We start from the raw sequence: 23,350 nt of genomic DNA, 5'->3' as shown, positions 1-23,350 counted from the left end.
CCCGATAAACTCTTCGAATTTCGTAAGTGCGTTCTTAAAAGATGTTACACACCGCCGAATTCATACTTTTTGCGTCTATTTCTACCTCAAATATCAGTGGGATTGTGACGATTTCATGAATAACTTCGGCTGTAATCTTTTATGATTCCCGCGCAAAAAGGGGTTGAAAATGTGTCCTTTATTTTTTCCCGATAAACTCTTCGAATTTCGTAAGTGCGTTCTTAACAGATGTTACACACCGCTGAATTCATACTTTTTGCGCCTATTTCTACCTCAAATATCTTGCAGCGGAATTGTGGCGATTTCATGAATTACTTCGGATGTAATCTTTTGTGATGCACGCACCAGCTAAAATGGTTGAAAATGCGTTCTTTATTTTTGTCCCCATAATCTCTTCGCATTCCGTACATAAAGGTATACGACACGACCGAATTCACGATCCTTTTTGCGCCTATTTATACCTCAAATATCAGCGGGATTGCGATGATTTCAGGAATTACTTCGGCTGTAATCTTTTATGATGCACGCGCCAAAATGGGTTGAAAATTTGTCCTTTATTTTTTCTCTTCGCATTTCGTAAATGCGTTCTTAAAAGATATACGACACGACCAAAAATCATGATTCTTTTTGCGCCTATAGTTTCCTCAAACTTCAACGGGATTGCGATGATTTTATGAATTATTATTCGGCTGTAATCTTTATGATGCACGCGCCAAAACAAGTTGGAAATGTGTCCTGTTTTTTTCTCTCAATAATCTCTTCGCATATCGTACATGCGTTCTTAAAAGGTAGGCCTATACGACACGGCCGAATTCACGGTCCTTTTAGCGCCTATTTCTGCATCAAATATCAGCGGGATTGCGATATATCATTAATTATTTCGGCTGTAATCTTTTGTGATACACGCACCAGAAGGGTTGAAAATGCGTTCTTTATTTTTCTCCCGATAATCTCTTCGCATTTGTGTATGCGTTTTCAAAATTATACACTGCACGCAGGGCAGAATTCGAGATTCTTTTGCGCCTATTATCGTTTACTCAAATTTCAATGGGATTGCGATGACTTCATGAATTACTCTTCGGCTGTAATCTAAAGTTTATATGACGCAAGCGCCAAAGGGGGTTGAAAATGTGTCCATTATTTTTCTCCCGCTAATCTCCTCCCATTTCGTACATGCGTTCTTAAAAGGTATACGACACGGCCGAATTCACGATCCTTTTTGCGTCTATTTCTACCTCAAATATCAGCGGGATTGTGGCGATTTCATGAATTACTTCGGATGTAATCTTTTGTAATGCACGCACCAGAAGGGTAAAAATGTGTTTTTTATTTTTCTCCCGATAATCTCGTTGCATTTGTGCATGCGTTTTTGATAACCAACACGGCATGCAGGACTGAATTCAAGATCCTCTTTGCGCCTATTATTTCCTCAAAATAATTCAACGGGATTGCGTTGATTTCATGAATTGTTATTCGGCTGTAATATTCTATGATGCACGCACCAAATTAATGTGTCCCTATTTTCTTTTCCTCCTCTATAAAAATCTCTTCGCATTTCATACATGAGCTTTTGAAAGGTGTATGACGCAGCCGAATTCATGATCCTTTTTGGGACGATTTCTACCTCGTAAGCGGGACTGCGATGATTTCATGATCTTTTTTTTTCTCCCTTGTATTATCTCTTCACATTTTGTAAGGGCCGATTTCGTGATCCTTTTCGCGCCTATCTTCATTATGAGACCATTCTGAACGAATGAAAATATTCATTTACTGTATCGCTGAATATAGAATATGTTTTTACTTTTTCTAAAAATCGGCACAAGTGTATGGATAAATTAGTTCTAACATGTCAACTGTCACGCAGCTGCGAAGCCGGGATCGGATCGATCTTGCGTTAAAAAAATCATGAGTAAAATGACCCAGAAATGCGTGCGCTTCTATCGATGCTTCTTGTCTGGCATGACCGCAGATCGCAAGCAAACGAACAAACAAAACGGGGATCGGGGAATTACAATCCAAGCATTTCAACAGTTACATTGTACCGTACATGCTCTGCATGTATTGCATGGCATGGCAGTGCGTGAGCAGCGCCAATGCGCAAGCGAGCGCGAATACTACAGTAACTGGTCAACTGCTAGTGCTCAAAACTAATATTATGTTTACTGTACAAATTGCACCGGTAGACATAAACGAAAACTTGCGTAAAACTTGTTGAACAATGCGATATCTTGCATTCTGTTTCTCCCTGATCGGGGCTGATCTTTTTCTTTCTACTGACCCCGCCAATGCTTTTTTTTTTTACTGGTCATGTCGGACCGGTAACTTGTGGATTTCCTGAAAAGTTACCGGTCCGACAGTGACTTTTGCCGGTCTTTGACCGTCGGACCGGCGCCAGTGTGCAGCCCTGCATTAGAATTAATGCACCAACACCTTTCAGCCACTTCTGATTTGAGACTGGACAGGTTTCTGTGCTGCATCATGAATATTATGGACAGAGGAAAAAAAAAACCTCAAGTTGTGGTTATGAAGCAATGGGAGATGGAGGCTGACAATATATTACTCTTAGTTATATATATCTATTCCCACTTTCTACAATTACCACACACTATTATCAATGATGACAAGAACGCTTCAAAAATACCCATACTTGAAGTGCATGACTATGTATACCGTGACAAATGGCTTGATGAAAATTGGAGATATTTGGTGTTCGAATATAATATGCTCACAGTTTCCCAGCAATTCAGCCTAATTTGACAGTCTTACCGCACTATTTTCCCCCTAGTGAGAGAAGTCTTCCTGCTCACTTGGTGAAAAATTAGAAGCTTACACCAACAACAGATTTTACAGGCTGTAGGAATATTGCATGAGGTATTTCCTTGTCTTCCCTTTAACATTCCTAGCTGTTCTACTTTGTAAGAGTCATATTCAGCTCTGCCCTGTAGGGGGATATTACAAACTGTGCACCTACAACATTGTATTTGAATAATATTTTGTACAATTGTTTACACAATATGATTTGTGGGGCTTTTTAAACATAATTTGGGGTAAATCAAACAAAATAATTTTCCTGCATTGTTTTAAAAAGTACTATTCTTGCTATGATGGCACACAGAGAGGGATAAAGGGGAATATGTTTGAAATTTCTTGGCCAGCAATAACAGCAGATTCCACTTCTGATCTTGTCTTCAAAGGCATGTTGATAGCTGCTTTCCTCAGGCAATGCCAACTGTGAAATCAATGTATGACCAGCCCTGCATGATCATAAACTAATGAAATGCCATGGCATGTCTTTCTTGGAGCCTTCGGCTCTCTTCACGTTAATGTAGTCTTGCGACCAGACATTACATGATGAAGAGGCTATTTGTTTTGGTCGTTTCATGTTCGTAATAATAAAGCAAGTCACACTTGACAGAATGACATCTGACAGAGCATCAGCTGAGCTCTCGAGTCCATCTCATCTTATACGTGTAGACTTGTGAAAGCAGTTTGTAATGTGATGGCATCACTCGACCGGCACTCGCGGATCTTTTGTTTCGCAGACTAGGCACACTCTATGTCATTGCCACTGCACTGCTTCCTTCAGCCCCTGTCACTGGAATGTCAGTTTCACGTTGAAGGTTTGATAGTCTTTACTCTGTAGACCAAACCTGGGTCCCATTTCATAAAATCTTGTTATCAGTGACAACTGCCACATTTCTGCAACAAATTTGCTCTCAGCCAATCAGATGCAAGGATTTCAGTAGCTTATAGCATGGACATGCTTATAGCAACTATTACAACTTGTCACTGATAACAAGTATTATGAAATAGGGCCCTGATCTTGTGCGTATGCACACCAGTAGGCAACTTCATACACTGCAAGAAATACACTTTGTATTACCATACATCACTGAAGAATGGTCACAGTGTGCAAAAGTCAACTCTGACAAAAGAAGGTCATGGTACAATGTAGGCCCACTCACATTCAAGAGTTATCAGTTTTAAGATGGCAATGCACAAATTCATATTATTCAATGCTGGTCAGACATGGCCAAAAACACTGAAATCGGCTGCAAGCAAAGCACTCTTTAAAATCTTTAAACTGCACTTTAAAAAATAATGACTGGGAGCAGACACTGAGCTCTCCTATTTGATGGCGAGTTGCACAAATACATGGGCCGTGACGTGAGAAAAGGGCCCTTAGTGCTATCGCGCACAAGCGCCATAAAAGGGCGTGGAAGTTTGACAAACCAATACGCGCAAAAAACAAATCCTAGCTAGCTGCGTGCACTAGCATAGATGCATCAAATACTGTAAAAGTGGATATTTTCGCGCGACTAATTTTTCGCGCTAGGCCGGGTCAGAAGAGTTTCGCGTGTTTTTAATTCCGCGGAATCAAGACATCAGGCACAGGAACGTATGGCAAGCAAAAATATTCGCGTGTTTTTATTTTCGCGCTAGTTTCTGGTTGCGCGAAATGCGTGAAAATTTCAACACCGCGAAAATTTCCACTTTTACAGTAGTGGCAGGAGTTGGATAAAACATGCTTTCTTAAATGTCAAATTGGCACATTTAGGAGTGGAATTTCAGAAAACAGTTCGTATGATATCTAAATACTTCAGAGTTCATTCTACTACATGGCGGTAAAAACTCATTTTCGGTATTTTATGTCTTGAGGACCCTTTTCTCGCATTATCGCCCACTATAATGATTATATCATACATGTATCTATAAAGTACATTTTTTTTTTTTTTTTTACAGCCACTCACATACACAACATATGAGGCAAATCAATGTCCAAGTTTCTCAAAACACAAAGAATGACTAAAGTTGGCAGTGCAATAGTTAGTGGGTTTGTGTGTGTGTGTGTGTGTGTGTCCACAAAAGAGTTATTGGTTTTCCTGTAGCATTGCACAAATGTATTTTTAAAAACTTTAAAATTTTTTTGGAAGTGTATAAACTGGCAAAGCACTTAAAAATAAAAATGAATACCAACCAAGGTAGGTCAATTTAATGCATATTTGTCTCCAGTTCAGTAGGTCTGTTCAAACAGCTTAATGCAGATGAACCGCCAATTTCAATAGGAGGGTTTCGGTTTCAAGGTAAATACTATGGTACTTATGTTCTTGAGCAAAACACTTTTATACCCTTAGCCTTAGGTCTCTTGCCAGGAATGCCAAGAAGAATTAGAGCAAGTGAATTTGTAAATCAGACATCTCTAGCAATCAGCACATATTCTCTGTGTACAAAATGTAGAAACTTTAGTAAATGGGTATTTATAAATACTACCCCTTTGAATAAATACGCAATACCCTCTCATATACAGGATAAGAACCATCACTGGCTATAGGGCAGAACGCCTGTCCAGCAATCAGGAGGTTGTTGGTTTGAGTCCAACTCAAGTACAATGTACAGTATGTACTGGTATGCCCATGATGTTTTATCATGGCTAAAAATACCATTAAAACACTAAATAATCAGTGTTTATTTCCATTGAAGTGTCTGTCGATTGCAAATAAACACTACCCCTGCTTGCAACTCTTTCATCCATAAAATTGAACTTGACCGATCAGTGGTACTTTAAGTTGAAGCGATGCTATCTTAGATGGATTTAGAAAACCATTTAAAATCTATCAAAAAAGGACACTTTTAGCTCTGCTTCCTGAAAAGATCATGTATATATACATTTTAGATTAGAAAATCCACATATCCACTTTTAGATGCAGGTCTCAGTCACTCCTTTTTGCTTCCCAAGCAAATAAATGGAATGAAGTTACCACTTTGAGGTTTCGTTAGTTCAAATATAATTTTTGTACCTACAATGTAATCAACATAGTCAATTGATGGTGAATCTTCACATTAGATTTTCAGTGGCACCAGCTGTATTTACTGTGATAACAGCCGGAATACTTGACAACCCATGAAGGCATGATCATCTTGGCTTTTGGTTTTTAATATCTATTGTGTCTGAATCTGCAGACTAGCACCATTCTTGATCTGATGTCAACCTAAATGCCAAGAAAGGTCGTGGGAGGGGAAGCACTGTGAAACACTGCTCTGCATGTGCAACCAAACATTTGAGGCATGGTATCATGCCATACCACAACATACTTTGTCATAATGAGCTCACTGAAATCTCAATATGTCCTGCGCTTGAAACCGTCCACACGAACACAGCACTAAGTGTCAAACGCCATATGGTCTCATTCAGTTTCATCATTGACATTGGATACACATCTCAACTATGAAGTGCGCAACATTACACCGTATCTTAGAGCACTCAAGCCTCATTTGTTGGGTGTATGATACCACAGTCTGCTTTTTAACAGGAGTACACCCTGCATTCACTATCAATATATTGTAAGCTCTGCTGCCCCTTGGCAAAAGAGCCTGTTTGGACAAAGGAAGGAAATGCAGTATACTTTGTTCAAGGAAATTGTCATCAATTTTCTAACTGGCACTGCGCTGCATGTGGTTAATCCACACAACACTGCTGATCATGTCAAAAGCAGTCTATCATGATGGGTGTCTGTTGATGGATATCGCTTCTTAAACCTAATATAGGGCACTGTGTTTAGCCTATGATTGTGAAGGAAGTACAGTGTACTTAAATACTACACAGGGAGGAAAATCTACTGAATCTCCTCTTCAACATGCACCATTCAACACTGTGGTGGATCAATGAAAAGAACTGTCAAACCTTGCTGACTGAGTTGTATATTTAAAGTGATGTTCATAAGAATAAAGAAAGACCAAAGCACAGAATAGCACTGAAAATTATGTATAAAACACATTATCAAGCCATTTCAGAAATGATTTCTTTCATTTTTCTCTGCAACCCAAATTTACAAGGTTTCATATTCTAAAGTCTCTATCATTCACACTTTTGATTCATTTTTTTTTTTTTTGGATAAACCATGTATGGCTCATTTTTAACCTTAATATTTCTATAGCTTCCGCATTTATATAATCCAAGAGACACATAAAACACCTAGAAATCGCAAGCAAGAACCTGCAACTCGGAGTTTTCAAAGGTGGTAACAGCTTGTGTATAAACAATGCCTACATGCAGGCCTGCTACACAGATAAGCGTTTTACATGCTCTAGTGATCACAACATTTCCACTCTCCAATATGGCAAGCGCGATGAGGGCCTTCTCCTGCCACATAAATTGTTGATCCAAACAAAGCAAAGCCATGATATTCTGCTAATGAAATCCAACAGGAGATGGTAGAAAAAAAGACAACTAATTAGGAAATTGTTTTGTTTGAGTGCAGTTTCTGTTATCACCTTCAGGCGAGTCAATTATGAATAGGTGGGAGCATCACGCAACAGCAATAGTTGTAAAGAAGGCAATAGACTCAATGGACAGGAGGTCTCGGGTTGCCCAGTGAACACATCCTGATATGACAATTGTTACCCATGAATGAGACCCCTCTAGGCCAAGGAGCATATTTGATGCATCATGCGTTACCCCGGGGTACCGTAGTACCCCGGATTACCGCGTTGTGTAGCGCCACCTCACGTCCATTCGAGGATAGCCAGAGAAAAATGCATGCACTGTGTGTGCACGTACATAGTCATTCCCATGCCACTGCATGTTATACTATGCACGCTGTGCTACCACTAGCGTGTGCTTCAGTGCAGTGCAGTGCAGTGGTTTGCGCGTGCTAGCTCCAGCACCAAAATAATTTCCTCTTTTTGGCACCCAGGGTACAATTTAAAAAAAAAAAATAATAATAATTCAACAAAATGGCTGATTTTTATTTGGTATCCCGGGATACCATTTACAATCATCATTTGTAGACCTGTGAGTTCTACGCACATGGGGGCTGATCATGATGGGCCCCTCCGGGAAAACAATACACAATTAATCAACTACATTGTACCATCGGTATGAACAGATTATCATTTCGTCAGTGCTATCATGCACTACCCAGTATTTCTCTCATGAACATATTGAAATGTACACTTTCTTAGCCCTCTGTCATAGGACCAATTCAAAGTGACATCTGGTCATTAGCAGAGAGTTTACAAACGTAAAATGACACTCAAGAATTGTACCCTCTCCACTTTTTACAAGCATTTTTTTTTTTTTTTTTAACAAGCACAGACTTTGGGTTTTGATACTCCCCATCATAAGGCAAACTATTGAAAATCATGAGATTCAAGGATTGCTGCACGCCCCCTGGATGATACCCTGGCAATTTTATAGGTATGTAGACTACCCCCCCCCCCCCCCCCATGGCGCACAAATATCACTTGCACATTCTGTGAAAACAAACAAACTATATTCTGACAGAGGAAAGAGCAGTCTACTAGCAGTCTTAAACCTGACAGGCCAATGATGATGTCATAGAGCAACAAGCTACCTTCCCCCTGTCACGGCATAAAAACCTATACATGTGTGCCTGACACAAGAGACAAAAGGATGAGTACACTGGAAATGTCCTCCTTATCACCAAAAAGAGATCTTTGACGTGGGCTGAAACATAAAAGAGAAATCTGGATCAGGTCGAGCTCTGCCACATGTTTAATGTCTAGACGGATAACTGTCCAGATCGCATGTACAGTCTGTCAATGACTACGGGGGAAGCCGGGGATTACACTCTAACACACAAGCACAGGACATCACACAAACAGCTGTGACACTTGTGTTGTGACTAAAGGCAATCGATGAACTAATTTAGCATCAAAAGCTAGATATTTGTAGGCAAAATACAACAAACAACAAGCTGTTCTAGTTGTAAGGTATTCACAGGGAAGCCATGTGTGCCTCTTCTAAGAGCTGACTCATGATTCTGAGAGGAAAAAAACAAACAAACCTGCCAGCTTAAAAAAAACAACAACAACAACTCTGAAAAGTGTAATCTCAGACTCCCTTTCGATGAACATACACTCATCTGCATACATGTGCACTGCTGCAGCAAGATATTTGATCTTGTGGAGTGTTTTAAGAGCAAGTGAAAGGACTTTTCAAAGGAGCGAACATATGGTGCATGCCCTGTGCTTTCATTCTTGGGACAAGATGATTTGCTCACAATGTTCCTCTTCACTAAGGTGTACAAGAAACAGACTTGTACAGTACCTGTCAATGCCATGGTTTCTCTGATAAAACTGGCAATACTATTAAGAGGCTACCCTGGGTGAATAACATCATATCATCACTACCTCTGAACATGATTTCTACCCCTACCCTTCAAAAAAGAAGAAGCAATTTTGAGATTACCATTGAAACACATTTTCTCCCACCCTTCTAGAAGGTTCCTTTTACATTATGATCAACATGTGTACACAATTCCATCTGAGAGCTTAAAATTTTTAGAGAGATCATTTTTACCATGATTTGTCTTGTGACAAAGGTGATATAATTTCTGCTATGCCCCCTCCCTCCCCCCCCCAAAAAAAAAAAGACTGATCAACAACACCCCCACCCCCTAATTCTTATAATCCCTCATAAACTTATGTTTTCCAATATGTGCCAATATTCAGTGTGTGCCATGAACTTCATGGCAGTAAATGCAGCAGCTGTAGTGTACTGCAGTTTTTCCTTCACTGAAAAGAGATAGCCTACAGTTACTGTACATGTACAATGTACTGCATCTCATCTGCTCATAGAGTCATAGCTTCTAATTCATTCTTAATAGTTGTATACAGTTAGTACAGTTTTGATGCAAGCAGGATGGGCCTTTGATTCATTGCAGGAAAATTCAATTCAAGAAAAACTAAGAATACAATACCCGTATTGTTAGTTAGAAATGCACTTCAATGCACATATTATGTACCAACTCCCATTTATCATGAATTACAACACTACAGAGGGCATTAAAATTCCCAAACACTACAGTGTCATCAGTATCCATCACTCACAATAACAGAACCTCTCACATCACAGGTCATACCAAAAACCTGACCAAGAGAACTGAGAACAACTTCCTCTTTAGAAGAGTACCGGTAAATAAAGTACTAGTCAGCAAAGTGTGCAATATCTGATACCCCATGAAGTGCAGCATTTATATCTCTAGTATGGATGCATTCACAAGGCAGCAGATCACAGGCTTGTTTGAATGGCTGCAAATATATTACAATTTATGGATCATGTTTCTTTTCCAACAGCCTAGTAGCGAAGCATTTCATTCACCTACTCCCTTCCATTAAGTTTCATAGGCAGAAATTCGCCTAGTTTTACATAGCTAGGTCAGGCAAGCCTCCGACAAGCTCCGTGGTTGTTAAGGGCAACTTTTGTGAACAAAGCATGCATAAAATCTTCATACATTACAGAACTTGTCTATTCCAAGAATCAAGATTCAAGATTTGACCAACAGTCTGTTTGAACTTGAGAGCACTGTAAAAGGAAGACATTTTTGCATAGTTTGTGCTCTTTTTTACTAGCATGGAAGTAAGAACACTAGACATTTTGGGACAAAAGGTGTACCAAATTGCTTTCATCAGCAATTTAGGTTTAGTGAAATACATGCACACTAACTGGCTTGATAAAAATACATGTCGTTAAACACACTATGTGTGTATAAGTTTGGGCAGAAACTCCCCGTAGCTATAAACTGTTCCCAGTAAAATGCCATAAAATGGGAAATCCCCTATCATTTTCTGACTGCAATGTCCAGTACACTTCTCTAATGTGTATGATCTAACAGAATATGAGTACCAGTAGGTCATTTTGGTCACTTAGCATTGTCTAAGTGAAAGCATGATAATGTAGCTTCTGGTGAATCATGTGATCATCAGTGATCACATGGTCTCAGTGAAGCCACGTATCCTTAACCCGTTGAAGATGGACTGATTTTGCTACATCACACATTTCCCATAGACACCTGCCCAAGTATACTCAGGACTCGTCCTCAATGGGTTAATCAGGACCCTTGATGCTGTCATCAAATTGGTGTGTATCTGAGTACACATATATATGTGGATATAAATAAGGTTTATGTACAATTTAAAAAGAGCAAAACAACTGTAAATGCAGGCAATATGCAAGTCGATCCGTAGTTTGGGGCTATGGAAATCACAATTTATTCAAACACAGTGATATTTCTGTTTATAATTTTTACGGTGGAACGTGTGTATCTACAGTCACATTAATGATATCAAATATGCACAACATAAAACAGAACAAGTAAAAGTCTTTGCTACACCACGCCAGTTGTGCTGTCACTGAGCCCTTGAGGACAACTCTTCATTACAGCGCACATTATCAAGCAGGTTCTGTTCTCATGAGAATACAAGGTGGTTATGAATGGGACTATTCAAACCAAATAGCACGAGTGGCTCAGTCACGTATATCTGCCAACAAGCTTGATTGCAATGGCTGTTTGAGTTCATGTCTTAGCCTTTGTCTCTGCCAATATGTTGGCTACAATGTATGTTCTAAAGACCATTCTCACACATAAGAGTCTAGTATCACACAATACATTGTTTTCACTACCAGTATGTTCCCAATCTCAATGAAATTGTGCACAAAGCAGTCTCCACAGGGTAGTACTTCTATGATTATTCACATTTCATTTCTGGCTCAGCATGGTTTCACCTCACATCCCTAAATGGATTTAGGAATAACTTGGTTATGGAAGCTGTGAAGCTGTAACAGCAGCAAAGCCCAGCTGGTGAAAGCGCAGCACATGACTGGCCCAGGAAAGGCAAGGGGATCTGTCAACCGCCCCCCCCCCAAAAAAAAGAGGGGCATTAGTCACCCCCACCCCCCGATTACTAACAGCACCCCAATAGAATCCCGCCAGCTCTCGTGATTGTTGCACTCACCCGAAAGAGGAAGTCTTCGTACCACTTGGGGTTCAGTGTCTGTGGGAGAAAAAAAGAATAAAAGAGCAGAAGAAAATGAAAGAACACATCAAAACTTTACTAAAAGGATGTCACGTTTCAGGTAATTATTGAGAGTTCATGTCACAGTTCACCCATGTGACCTTTGGCAGGGCAATCACTGCATGCAATTCACATTTACGAGTATCCAATTCAGTTTAACCACTGATGCAGCAAATAATTACTTACATGTATATCTTGTAACTGTACTGCAATATCACAACATTATCATGCCTCTGAGAGCACATTTACTCATTGCTTTTTTCTTCTTCTTACATTTTTTGATCAAGTTCTCTCTTACAGCTCTAAATCATCCTCTAGTGCACTATAAAAGCCAATCTGTTTTCTTTTTTAAATACTGAGACAAAAGTTTTGTCCTTCCCACCTGTATAATCCCCAAAGATCAAATTCACTCACTGCTTCCCTCATAATATGCATCATGCTATTTGTTTCTAAAAATGTTCTCCTTTTTGAACATACAATGTCTTACCCATGAAAGAACATAAAAAGTTGTCCCCTATGAAAAAATTATATTTAATTTATGCAATTGTTGACTGGTACTTGTCTAGTCCATATAATATCACCTAAAACAGGCACCGAAGTGTGATGTCATAGCCATTCATTGCCATGGAAATTGGTTCTAAACAACTTAAACTGGCCTAGATATCTGTGAACATTCAATCGTTGCTAACCATACTCAAGTTGTAACAAAAGACTGTGATATCATCACTTCTGTACTCTTTAGGCCCTTGATTCATGATATGCTTCCTTGATTAAGGATATTCAGGGTTGTTAAAGGCACAGAGACCCAGTGGTTGCGGGGGCGCTGTTGGATGATACTGCCGATCACCGTTAGCATGATACAAAGATTGCCGAAGTTGAGCTGTCATCAAGAGTAACATGCGTAGGTATTGCTAGGTAACGTTGCCTTTGTTGTCTTCTGCGCATTACGCAGTCTGTAGTGACGCCAGGGTGCTCGCTTCTTAGTATGACGTCACAGAAGAAGTTTGCTAAAGCTGTCATCATCAGCCGAATCATGAATCGAACTGTGATCGGACCACTGATTATAGTGGATTGGACTTCTTCGGACTCGTGGAAATGAGTCACAGCGTAAGCGCTTAAAGGTGCATAGTCCCGGTAGTGTAGAGGGCGCTGTTGATGATACTGCCGATCACCGTTAGCACTGATACGAAGATTACCAAAGTTGAGCTGTCATCAAGAGTAAAGTGCGCAGGTGTTGCTAAGTAATGCTGCCTTCGTTGTCATCTCCGCGCATCGCGCAGTCTGTAGTAATGCCAGGGTGCGTGCATATGTGCTTGTTATTATCACATCACAAAAGAAGTTTGCTAAAGCTGTCATCCCCCTCAGCCGAACTGTGATCGGACCACTGACTACAGTGAATCGCACTTCTTCGGACTCGCGGAAGTGGGCCACAGCATAAGCGCTAAAGAGGAGTCGATAGCGTAGGTCTCTATAGGAAACGTGCGCCGTGCGCCCGCATACGCATTTGACTAAACCACCGGGACCATGTACCTTCAAGAGGAGTCGATAGCATATGTCTCTGTAGGAAACTTGCGCCGTGCGCCCGCATATGCACTCGACTTAACCACTGGGTCTATGTGCTTGATAAAACACAAACTGATTGTAATCAATGTATATCAGTAGACATAACTGTTTAGTGAAGCACAATTGCAAATGATCATAGGCACGTACATCATAGTACCTTCATACGAACAGCCTAGTATCATGCATACTTGAAATCTCATTTGACCTTCAACCAGTAATTCCAATGCATTTTTATAATATCACATACTCTATATGTATCATCAAATGTGCTCATGCATTTTCATACAAGTTCAGAACAGTTTTCCTATTATTCTAGAAGGGCAATATCACTTAGCAATTTTTATTGTGACAAGAAATCCCAACAAATAAAAAATATTAACAGTGGAATTAATACTGATAATTCAATTAAAAAGAAAGTGTTTGTAAACCAAACATTTAATTCAACAATGAAATCCCACTGAGCTGCAAGAATAAGCAAAATGTAGAGACAGAAAGTTTCTCAATATCCTTTGAGAAAATGACTAGGAGTGTACAGAAATTTTCATTTTCAAGATATTCTAACCACACCACAAATCCAGCAGCAAAGCCTTCTGTCACATTACGTTCTTGTCACAACATAACCATCAGAAAGTTTGTGTTGTCTTTCTTTGAACTGTTACATCTATTGAACATGTCTACCTGGCACCCTGACAACAAAAAGTAATGTCACTACTTCAAATGCATTCGCCATTTACAGTTCAAGAGCAAACAGACCTCGACTACTTGTATTGAATTCCACTTCACTGTAACAGTCCACTTAGCATCAAATAACAGCATCATTACTACGTTTTTATCTCTTGTCCAAACAAGGTTATAATATTATCCCCATAGACCTTATACACGTCCCACAATACATCCATAGCCAATAGGTTTATACTTCAAAAAGTTTTGAGGCCGGAGGATTTTCATTTGATTAAATAAACAAACAAAACACACAAAAAGAATCACAAACAGAACCACATCTAACTGACTGGCCTACATTCCAAAAATCTAATGTACAACATATATCATCAAACACACCCGGTAGGTTTCATTACCTATAGGATATCATAGTAGTAGTTCCCTTTCTCTCTCTAAAGAAACCAAAAGTTTACGTCACTATATCTATAGCAATATTTCAGCAGTTTCAATGTCCAGGACGTCAAAACCGCATACACTAACCAGGAAAGTTCACAAAGATATGATTACTTCTTCTCTCGACTACACTGTGCAAGTATAAGAGACCAGGGTCCCGTTTTATCAAAAAATATAATCGATTATAAATTTCCTCACCACACGGGCTGCCAAAGACATATGATAGAAATCAACTATATAATAAATTATAACGCCTCATAAAACAGAACCCTGGTGAATTTGAATCATCACTCTTTAACTATGGTAATAAGACCCATTACAGTATGTACACGAAATATGATTTGAGCAATTCTGTTGATACTCTATTAAAATGGATATAATCACTACTAAAACATACATGTTGTACAGGTCATACTCTTCTTTTGGAGGAGAAAGTATTTGTGACACCTACTACTACACTCTGAGAAGACTTGTACACAACTTCTCTAAAGACGAAACCTCACTACTCTCGACTTTGATATCTGCATATATTCAGACTCCTGCAATTATGCCATTTTATGTGATAATACAATTCAATTATACTTCACCATATCACATGCATTGTACCAGGTACTCTGCTATCCTATATCTGTCTAACAGTGTGGGCACAACAGAAAATGAACAATCCTGCATATGTACAAAAAATCATTGTTTTGAATCTATACAGTCAGAAACATTATGCACAATGTCTATATACATCTGTAATACATTTGAGCTGATATTTTTGTGAATGAGGACACACACATTTTTGCAAATTGTTTTTGCAATTTGACACAAGGCTATTGTAAATGCACTAATGCCTGTCTGTTTGTGATATTTTTGTATGTTGTTAAATTTGTGGCCCAACAGTAATTCACAAAATTTGTGAAAATTAAACCCTCATGAAATTAACAGCTTTTACAGTATACCTGGTATATCCATGTTTTGGGTTTTTTCTTCTTTTTTTTCCTGGCATATCCTGAACAATTGATAATAAATTAATACAATAACACAAATGTATATAGTAGATAGTGTAATACTTGTGAATGATATATTTCTTGCACAGGAAATCTCGGGTAACAAAATTAATAGGAAGGAGTCATCTTGTCTAAGCTTTGAGTACTATTGTGTAGGCATGGCATATAACAGCTAATGTTCCGTAGACTTGCATTGATTCTATAAACTACATGTACATATATTATGCATCCTGTGCTCTACTCTGAAAGAAGGCAAAATGATCTTGTGTACCCCCTGTGTCCTTTGGCGTATTGCTATGTATGCCAGCATAGGCACAGCATGGGGCAGCGTAAGCTTCCCATGACACACAACACTATGGAGCCCAATGTGAAAGCCCTATTTACCTGTAGTCTTAACAGTGGAACTTGGATTACTGTAAAAGTGGACATTTTCGCCTGAATAATCTTTTGCACTTAGCTGTGTAAAATGAATTTGACATGCTTTGATACAAGCTTAGTTCTCCGAGGACATTGTGGTAGAACTGTAAGTCAACCAAAAAGTTATATTTAGTATCCAAGGAATTTGTTTGTGTGCAGAATCTGATACAGCCCAACCTAGGTCATATACTGTATCTAGCATAGACATATCAATGTTATAAACGGACTTTACTTATCATAGCAAATGGTTAATATGCTCTTTCATATACTATTCTAGCCACTATACACTCCAAATGTATCATCAGCCTTCGTGCAATTCAATATTAGAGCCATTCAGCCTTGGTGAAATTAAATTGCACTGTGGCTAATTAAGCATTTGTCATTTACATCATCCAGTAAGCTGCATTCAAGATCATGTGCTATCTAAATAACATCGTTTCTTACACAAGACCAGAGATAAAGAGGGGGCATTACTGTAAAACATGATATATTCGCGGGATGAAATTTTCGCGAATTGGAGCCAACAGCCTTTTTCGTGGCATGAAATTTTCGCAAATTGCCATGGGCGTTTAATCCATGCCGTGTAGACAGGAACTTTCGCGGGCATTTTAATTTTGCGAATCTTGCCGCTCACGAAATTCGCGAAATTAAAATGCACGGGAACATTTCTCGTTTTACAGTATTCAGTAGCACTGCCCAGGCAGTAGAATGCCTCATTTGAATAACCTCTCCCACAATAATTCTCTCCAGCCTGTCAACTTTATGCATTAATGTGATGTTATCTTGACCATGGATGCGTCTGCAGTGTCTGGTAGGGCATCAAGAACGATATTTCCCCCTCTTGCTGAAATGAGTATTCTGGCATGGGCCCCAACAGTTCTGACAGGCAGGTGCTTATTCATTCATATCACTTGCCCATCAGGGAATCTTAGGTTGAGTATATGCTCAAAAGGCAAAATCTGCATTTTGAAATGCTGATTCAAAACTATGATCCAAAAAGCTATTCATGAGAGTACCGTTCACACTCAATTTTTTTTCAAGCTGGAGAAAGACCAGTCGCAGTTGCTACGCTGACCCAAGCAGGCAGGTCAAATTGGGGCATGTACTTTCTCGGAAGTTCTGAATTGAGTGTGTACATTGTTCAAGTTTCGACTGGCTATGTACTTAGCATGTCTATTAGTAATACATTTTTTACATTTTGATATCATTTCCATTATCTATCAGTACACCTGTGTGGGCTTCAGACAATGATAGAAAACGTGAGTATTTATTTTGTCAACAATTGTTGACAAAATTGTTTTGAATGGTAATGAGCTATTCACGCATTACCGTGTCTGTATACACACAGTGCCAATAGGGAGCTCAAGTGAGAAATCAGAAAATGAGCAAATAATTGTACACTGCCCAATATTTGAAAGGGCAGCTGGCCAGGCACATGCATTTTCATGTCAATTGGAAAGGCATTGAGATGACGTCATTACAAACATCTTCATATGTGTTTTACATATGCTCCCCCTGTAAATGTGATAAGAGAGAAACGCTGATTGTACATGTAAACACACAAATTTGTGCATTTTGAATCAGCATTTGGAAACGCTTTTTATATCATGGCGAGTTGGGACACAACTGTTTTGCACTGATGGCCCCAAGAAGTTGAGCATAAATGCATCCTTAGTTGCCCCTGACAAGCAGGTGAGTAGACTTGTACAACAGCAGTTACACTGTATATCGTGTATGGAGAGGATATTTACCTTCTTGATTGTCCTAGTCTGTACCACTGAGATACCACCATCGTCTCGGTCACCTCGGAAGAGCTTGATCCTTACATAAGGATCACTGGACAAAAAAGAGAGAAAGAGAAAAAAACAAACAAACAAATTAACAGGAGAAATCAAGTGTCAGAGACACAGAAACAAATCAGGTCAAAAGATCCAAAAGAAGGGGGTGGAATGGGTCTGTTGAAACTAATACAGTAAGTTAATATGGTTATGTGTAGCTTTTCGGTTTGCTTTTTATTTCTCCTGATGGACTAAACACTCACATTAAAGAACACGTACCAATCAATGAATACGACCAATACATACTGTTTATTATGCAGTAGATTTACCTTGCACACTGTCATTGGCAATCAACAGAGAACATTCATACCATAGGAAAAGAAACTTTTATGGCTGAATACTGTAATATGCGCATTCCTGAGACAGCGCAATATTTCTTAGTAGATGTCTAGTTTACAAAAAAAAAAAAAAAATGTATTTCTCCCTTCATGCACAATCACTTTTTAGAACAACTTCTAAACAGTCACCCACGAAATGACTACAGAAGGAAACATTCCAGACAATGTACTACAACCATATTCAAAACTTCTGAATATTTCTAATTTTCTCTTTATCATCAGGTCATCATTTGTTTAGTGTTTAGTGTTAAATGATGCGATTCTGTAATTCACAATGAACATAAGACACAGAAAGTTTAAATTTCATACAAAATCTCACATATTAAATCCATGATCTGCCATATCAACTGTAATATCACACTAATGCTTATCTGCAGGGAAAGTGTAACCTGAAAAAAAAAAAAAGCACTTAATGATACAAATACTCTTTATTTTGATTACGCTTTATTTGAAGTGTACTGCATTGATTACTGGTGCCATTTAATTGAACTGCTGTTACATCACTATGTATTCAAATTCCCTGATAGATAGATGCATCTATTTCTATAAGCAAAAAATAATAAATAAATAAATAAATAAATAAATAAAATAATAATAACAAATAAATAAAATAAAATAAAATATTCACCATTATATTTGTATGCATGTGCCATTTGTCCACCATCAACAGCAGAAAATTCATTCATTCATTCAGTAGAGAAAGCCAGAGAAAGAACTGCAATGACTTTGCTGTTTTCTAGTTTGTTGGCAGTAATGATGTATACGTAGCATACGTACCTTGCTCCAAATATATCCTTTTTGGCAAGTGCTCTGCCTTCAATGATCCGAACCTTAACAATACGGGTGGTGCCAGGGGGCTCCCCCTGTTGACGGAAAAGAAAGATAAACCAGGCCTGGATAAACATATGTTTGGGAGGCTCATTGGTAGTAAATTCCACTTAGTACAAAATCATATTGCACATTATGTACAAGTGTACTGTACATGTCATCACACCTCTTACTGATAAGCGACTTATCACTGAACTGTAACCTGCACACACTACACCTTTTGTATTTGTCAGACTGGGCTTGTGCAATTATCCAAGCTTTCCTAACAGCAGTATACTGTACACATGTATATGCCATATTTTAGCGAGTCTAAATTTTTGTGAATTGGGACTTTCTGACATTTTCGCGAGTGGTTAAATTCGCGATCACAGAGTACTATACTGAGCAAAGAAATGTATATGTGCACGTCACCTTCAATCAGGATCAAAGTGTCTAATATTTTTGTGAACAGCACCCGACTAGCGAAATTCACGAAAATAAAAACCTCGCGAAATATTTGGTGTATGCAGTACTTTCTTCCTCCCTTTGTCGCTGTTTCATTTCTCTTGAACAAGTCACCCATATTTACATCAGAAGTACATGTAGTACACTATTAAACCTCTTTGTCTATAGGGCTTGCAAACACATTACACCTTGCTTTGGATGTAGCCCTTCTGTATGTTTAATGTACAAATTTGCTTCACTTGTTTTACAATGTTTTGTTTTCTCCACACAGTCCACACATAGCATTGTATTCTTTCTGATCAAATGAAAATGTGTATTCACAATATGTATTTAATCAAATATATCAAATCAAATCAAAGCATTCAAATTTCTCTTTAATATGCAATACATGTATATTTCACAAGTACATTTTGAATACTGGGACTTGTCAGACAACTTTGCAAGTGACTGAATTTGCAATCAAGTACAACATTGATGGAATGACCATCTATTATTCCTTTTAAGAGGAAAAAGAAATGGTTTCCACACCATGGAGACATCTTATGCATTGTATTTGTGTTATATTGGGTAATATAATTTTATATTTGTGGTTTTGTAAATATTGGTCAACTCACAAAATTCTCAAAAAAAAAAAAAAAAACACGCCAAGAAATACATGGCATATGGTAATCTACATAGACAAGTTTCTGCAAGGGTTACTATAAGTACATTCAATCACACATCATTACTTCCTGATTTCCTACCGAAACAAAAGCAGTAAACCATGACTTATCAACATGCTGATAGTGAAACCAATACATTGTATATTTCCTGCTCTGGGCTGGCAGGTGAACTTTGATACATGCATGCAAACACAGAGTTTTCCATGTCTACCCTCAGTGGGCTCTCTTTGCCCTCTCGGTGCCTGCTTCCAACCAAAAAAAGTGCACATTCTGCTCCGCTGGCACAAACTGACACCCCAGCACGTGTCCATAAAAAGAAGGCAGATTGAAAGCAAAGGGTGGAAGTTCTGTTGTTCGTTCAGGTAACGCTGAATCACGTGCACATTTCTCTTTAAGAGTTCAGAATCATGAGCAGGGGGGGATTTCATGAAGTATTTTGTCCAACAAATCTGTCAGACAGAGTGCTTCATGAAATGCTCCCCAAGTTTCTTCTCTCCCTCCAGTTTCTTTGCTTTCTTTCTATCCATCCTCTTTGTGCATCTGTGTGTCTGTGTCTACATGTGTTATCTCTCACGAAACTAAGCTCCATTTCAATCCAGCGAGTTTTATATCTTTGTTGAAGGCATATTACTAAATGGATAATATGGAGCCCCTCTGCTTCTCATGTAGAGTTCATACATGAGTAGAGAAGTCATTTTCACAAAATAGACATAAAATTTGCATTGCAACTCATGATTACCGACAAATATCTCATAAGTATGATTTTTTGTTATGTCCAACTCATCATAATCACATGCACATTGCAACTGATTATCAGTGGGTATTTTTCTTCATATAAATGATCATTACTAGTATGTAATATTAATCACTGACATGAAAAGTCCTCAAAATGTGGAAAGAGATCAAAGAGAGTGATTTTAGGATATATGAGTGAATCCATAACTATTTTTGATAGATACCTGGTAGATAGATAGATGATTCACAGCATTTGTATAGTGTCATTATCTGTTGTAGAAACAAGATAGATAGATCTATAGATAGATAGATAGATAGATAGATAGATAGATAGATAGATAGATAGATATAGATAGATAGATAGATAGATAGATAGATAGATAGATAGATAGATAAGACAGACAGATGGATAGATAGGCTACAGATAGATAGATAAGCTTCAAAATGATATCAAACATGTTGATATTTAGCAAAGATGAAATTTTGCCTTCTGAGGGGACCTTATCTTGGACTTGCCCATAGACAGACAGATAGATAGATAGATAGATAGATAGATAGATAGATAGATAGATAGATAGATTGATTGATTGAGTGATTGATTGATACAATGTAGATAAATGATTTGGGTAATCAAAGATTTAAAAAACTGATATCAGTAGGTTTAGATATAAACTGATTAACAGACAGATGACTAACAAATGTACATAAAAATGATGATGGATCAGAATGTATGAAATAATAATTAATATGATCAGGCCCATGTAAACAAATGTGCCCAAATACTAGTAAGCAGACAAGCACAATGCAGAACAGTCCCTATAGTATACCATCTGAGGCTGCCATGAACCATCTAGACTAAGATATTTTCTTTCCTGCTCACCAATTCTTATATCTGCCTTTTTTTTTTCAAATTTAATCTGAAAATTGAAAACTGTGGATGTAAAATGGGCCCTAATAAACTGATGGGACACACACTACAAATGCAAACAGTCATGTGTAAGAATACACACAAAAAGCTAACCCTTGACTCCTACCAGTGACCACATGGGAGCAGTACATAAGTGCTACAGCCAAAGATACTGTTGATGATATAAAACTGCTTAAAATACAGTCATAATTGTGTAACTTTGACATACATTTGTACAAGCATGTACTGTGTTTTGCCAATGCCAAGATCACACACAAAATCTATGTAATTATTATTATTATTATCATTATTATTATTATTATTATTATTATTATTATTATTATTATTATTATTATTATTATTATTATTATTATTATTATTATTGGGGTGGGGATATCCTTAACAGTCATCTGTTTATCATCTGGAGACTTGGATGGTTTAAAGTTTAATAAAAACAAGAAAATGGATATTAAGTGGTCACTGTCTTGTGTGAATACATACAGATGTATACAAAACTGTAGGCAGAACAGAATCCTTTTGGGCTTGGAGCTAGCATATAATATGAAATGACCCCACTAAACAAAACAAAACAAAACACAAATCAACTAGAAATATCCATTGCCACATAACAGAAGTTTACATCCCCGTGGTCATTTAACTATAGGGGGTAAGGAGTATTCAGAGATGGATCTGTATACCAAAAACAGAAGGAGAAGAAGAAGAAGAAAAAGAGAAAGAAAAACAGTCAAAAACATAAGCAGATAATACAAGTCAGCAATCCTACGAACTTAGACCCTATAAAAGATAGAACACTGAAAGCAGCATCACCAGAAACAACAGGAGCCTAGATTTGACCATCATACACATGAGTACAAAATTTCATAGATATCCATCACGAAATGCCACTTGTATATTATGCATGGCACACTATAGGACACCAGCCAAAATATGATCTTTGACCCTTTTACAAGACATTGGGAGTGGCATTTCATACCAGAAATAACAGGGTTCTAAATTTTGACATAATACATGTCTATATTATGAGTTAAAAAAAAGAAAGAAAAAAGAAGTGGCTACTATCTGAGGAGGACATACATGTACAAGAAATATTTAACATGGTCACGGCTTCTGACCCAATAAAAGGAGGAACAATGGGGGCAGCATTTATAACTAAATCTAGCACAGGTCAAGATTTGACAATGATGTACAGCTGTACATCTCTGTACTAAATCTGAACAAAATACTTAGGTAAAATGTAAAACTATGTTTGCCATTTATATATCAAATTTTGTTGCACTAGTTTTCTTCAGCCATGTTCCTTCTACAGCTGGTTCTGATTATCAAATGGCCACCACTGTACTGTAGTTGTATTTTAGAGTTATGTATAGTGTTTGGGTGGGAGATTCAGATCAGAATCTGGGTGTACACAGTAGTTCAGAAGTTGTAAATTTTGGATTCAAAGGCCAGAATTTAAGAGTTACATTTGAATTTAATCCATGTTAAAAAATGTTAATATTTTCAGCATGAATGCACAACAAATCACATACATATATCCAATAATGACCACGCACTGATACTTGCATGCAAGAGGTACAGTGTAAGCCTATTTTAAAACTGAAGTTAGCCATCTAATATTACATGTACTGTATGTAACATATCTTTCCAGTAATAACCAAGAGCTAAAAATCAATGT

At 38.0% G+C, this 23,350-nt stretch overlaps 1 protein-coding gene across 1 annotated transcript in view; it reads right to left on the bottom strand.

The window, feature by feature from the left end:
- Positions 1-23,350, bottom strand: part of LOC140230429 (E3 ubiquitin-protein ligase NEDD4-like) — an 82,040-nt gene that overhangs the window by 57,087 nt on the left and 1,603 nt on the right. The window contains exons 2-4 of the mRNA XM_072310583.1: positions 18,859-18,944; positions 17,657-17,741; positions 11,758-11,796 (exon numbers count right to left, since the gene is read on the bottom strand). Coding sequence (XP_072166684.1) covers positions 11,758-11,796; positions 17,657-17,741; positions 18,859-18,944 — 210 coding nt within the window. The remainder of the gene's footprint in view (positions 1-11,757; positions 11,797-17,656; positions 17,742-18,858; positions 18,945-23,350) is intronic.

The sequence above is a fragment of the Diadema setosum genome, chromosome 7 (genome assembly GCF_964275005.1).
Source record: "Diadema setosum chromosome 7, eeDiaSeto1, whole genome shotgun sequence".
Taxonomy (NCBI): domain Eukaryota; kingdom Metazoa; phylum Echinodermata; class Echinoidea; order Diadematoida; family Diadematidae; genus Diadema; species Diadema setosum.
Note: the sequence above shows the minus strand (reverse complement) of the source record. Positions and strands in the feature narration are given on the sequence as shown.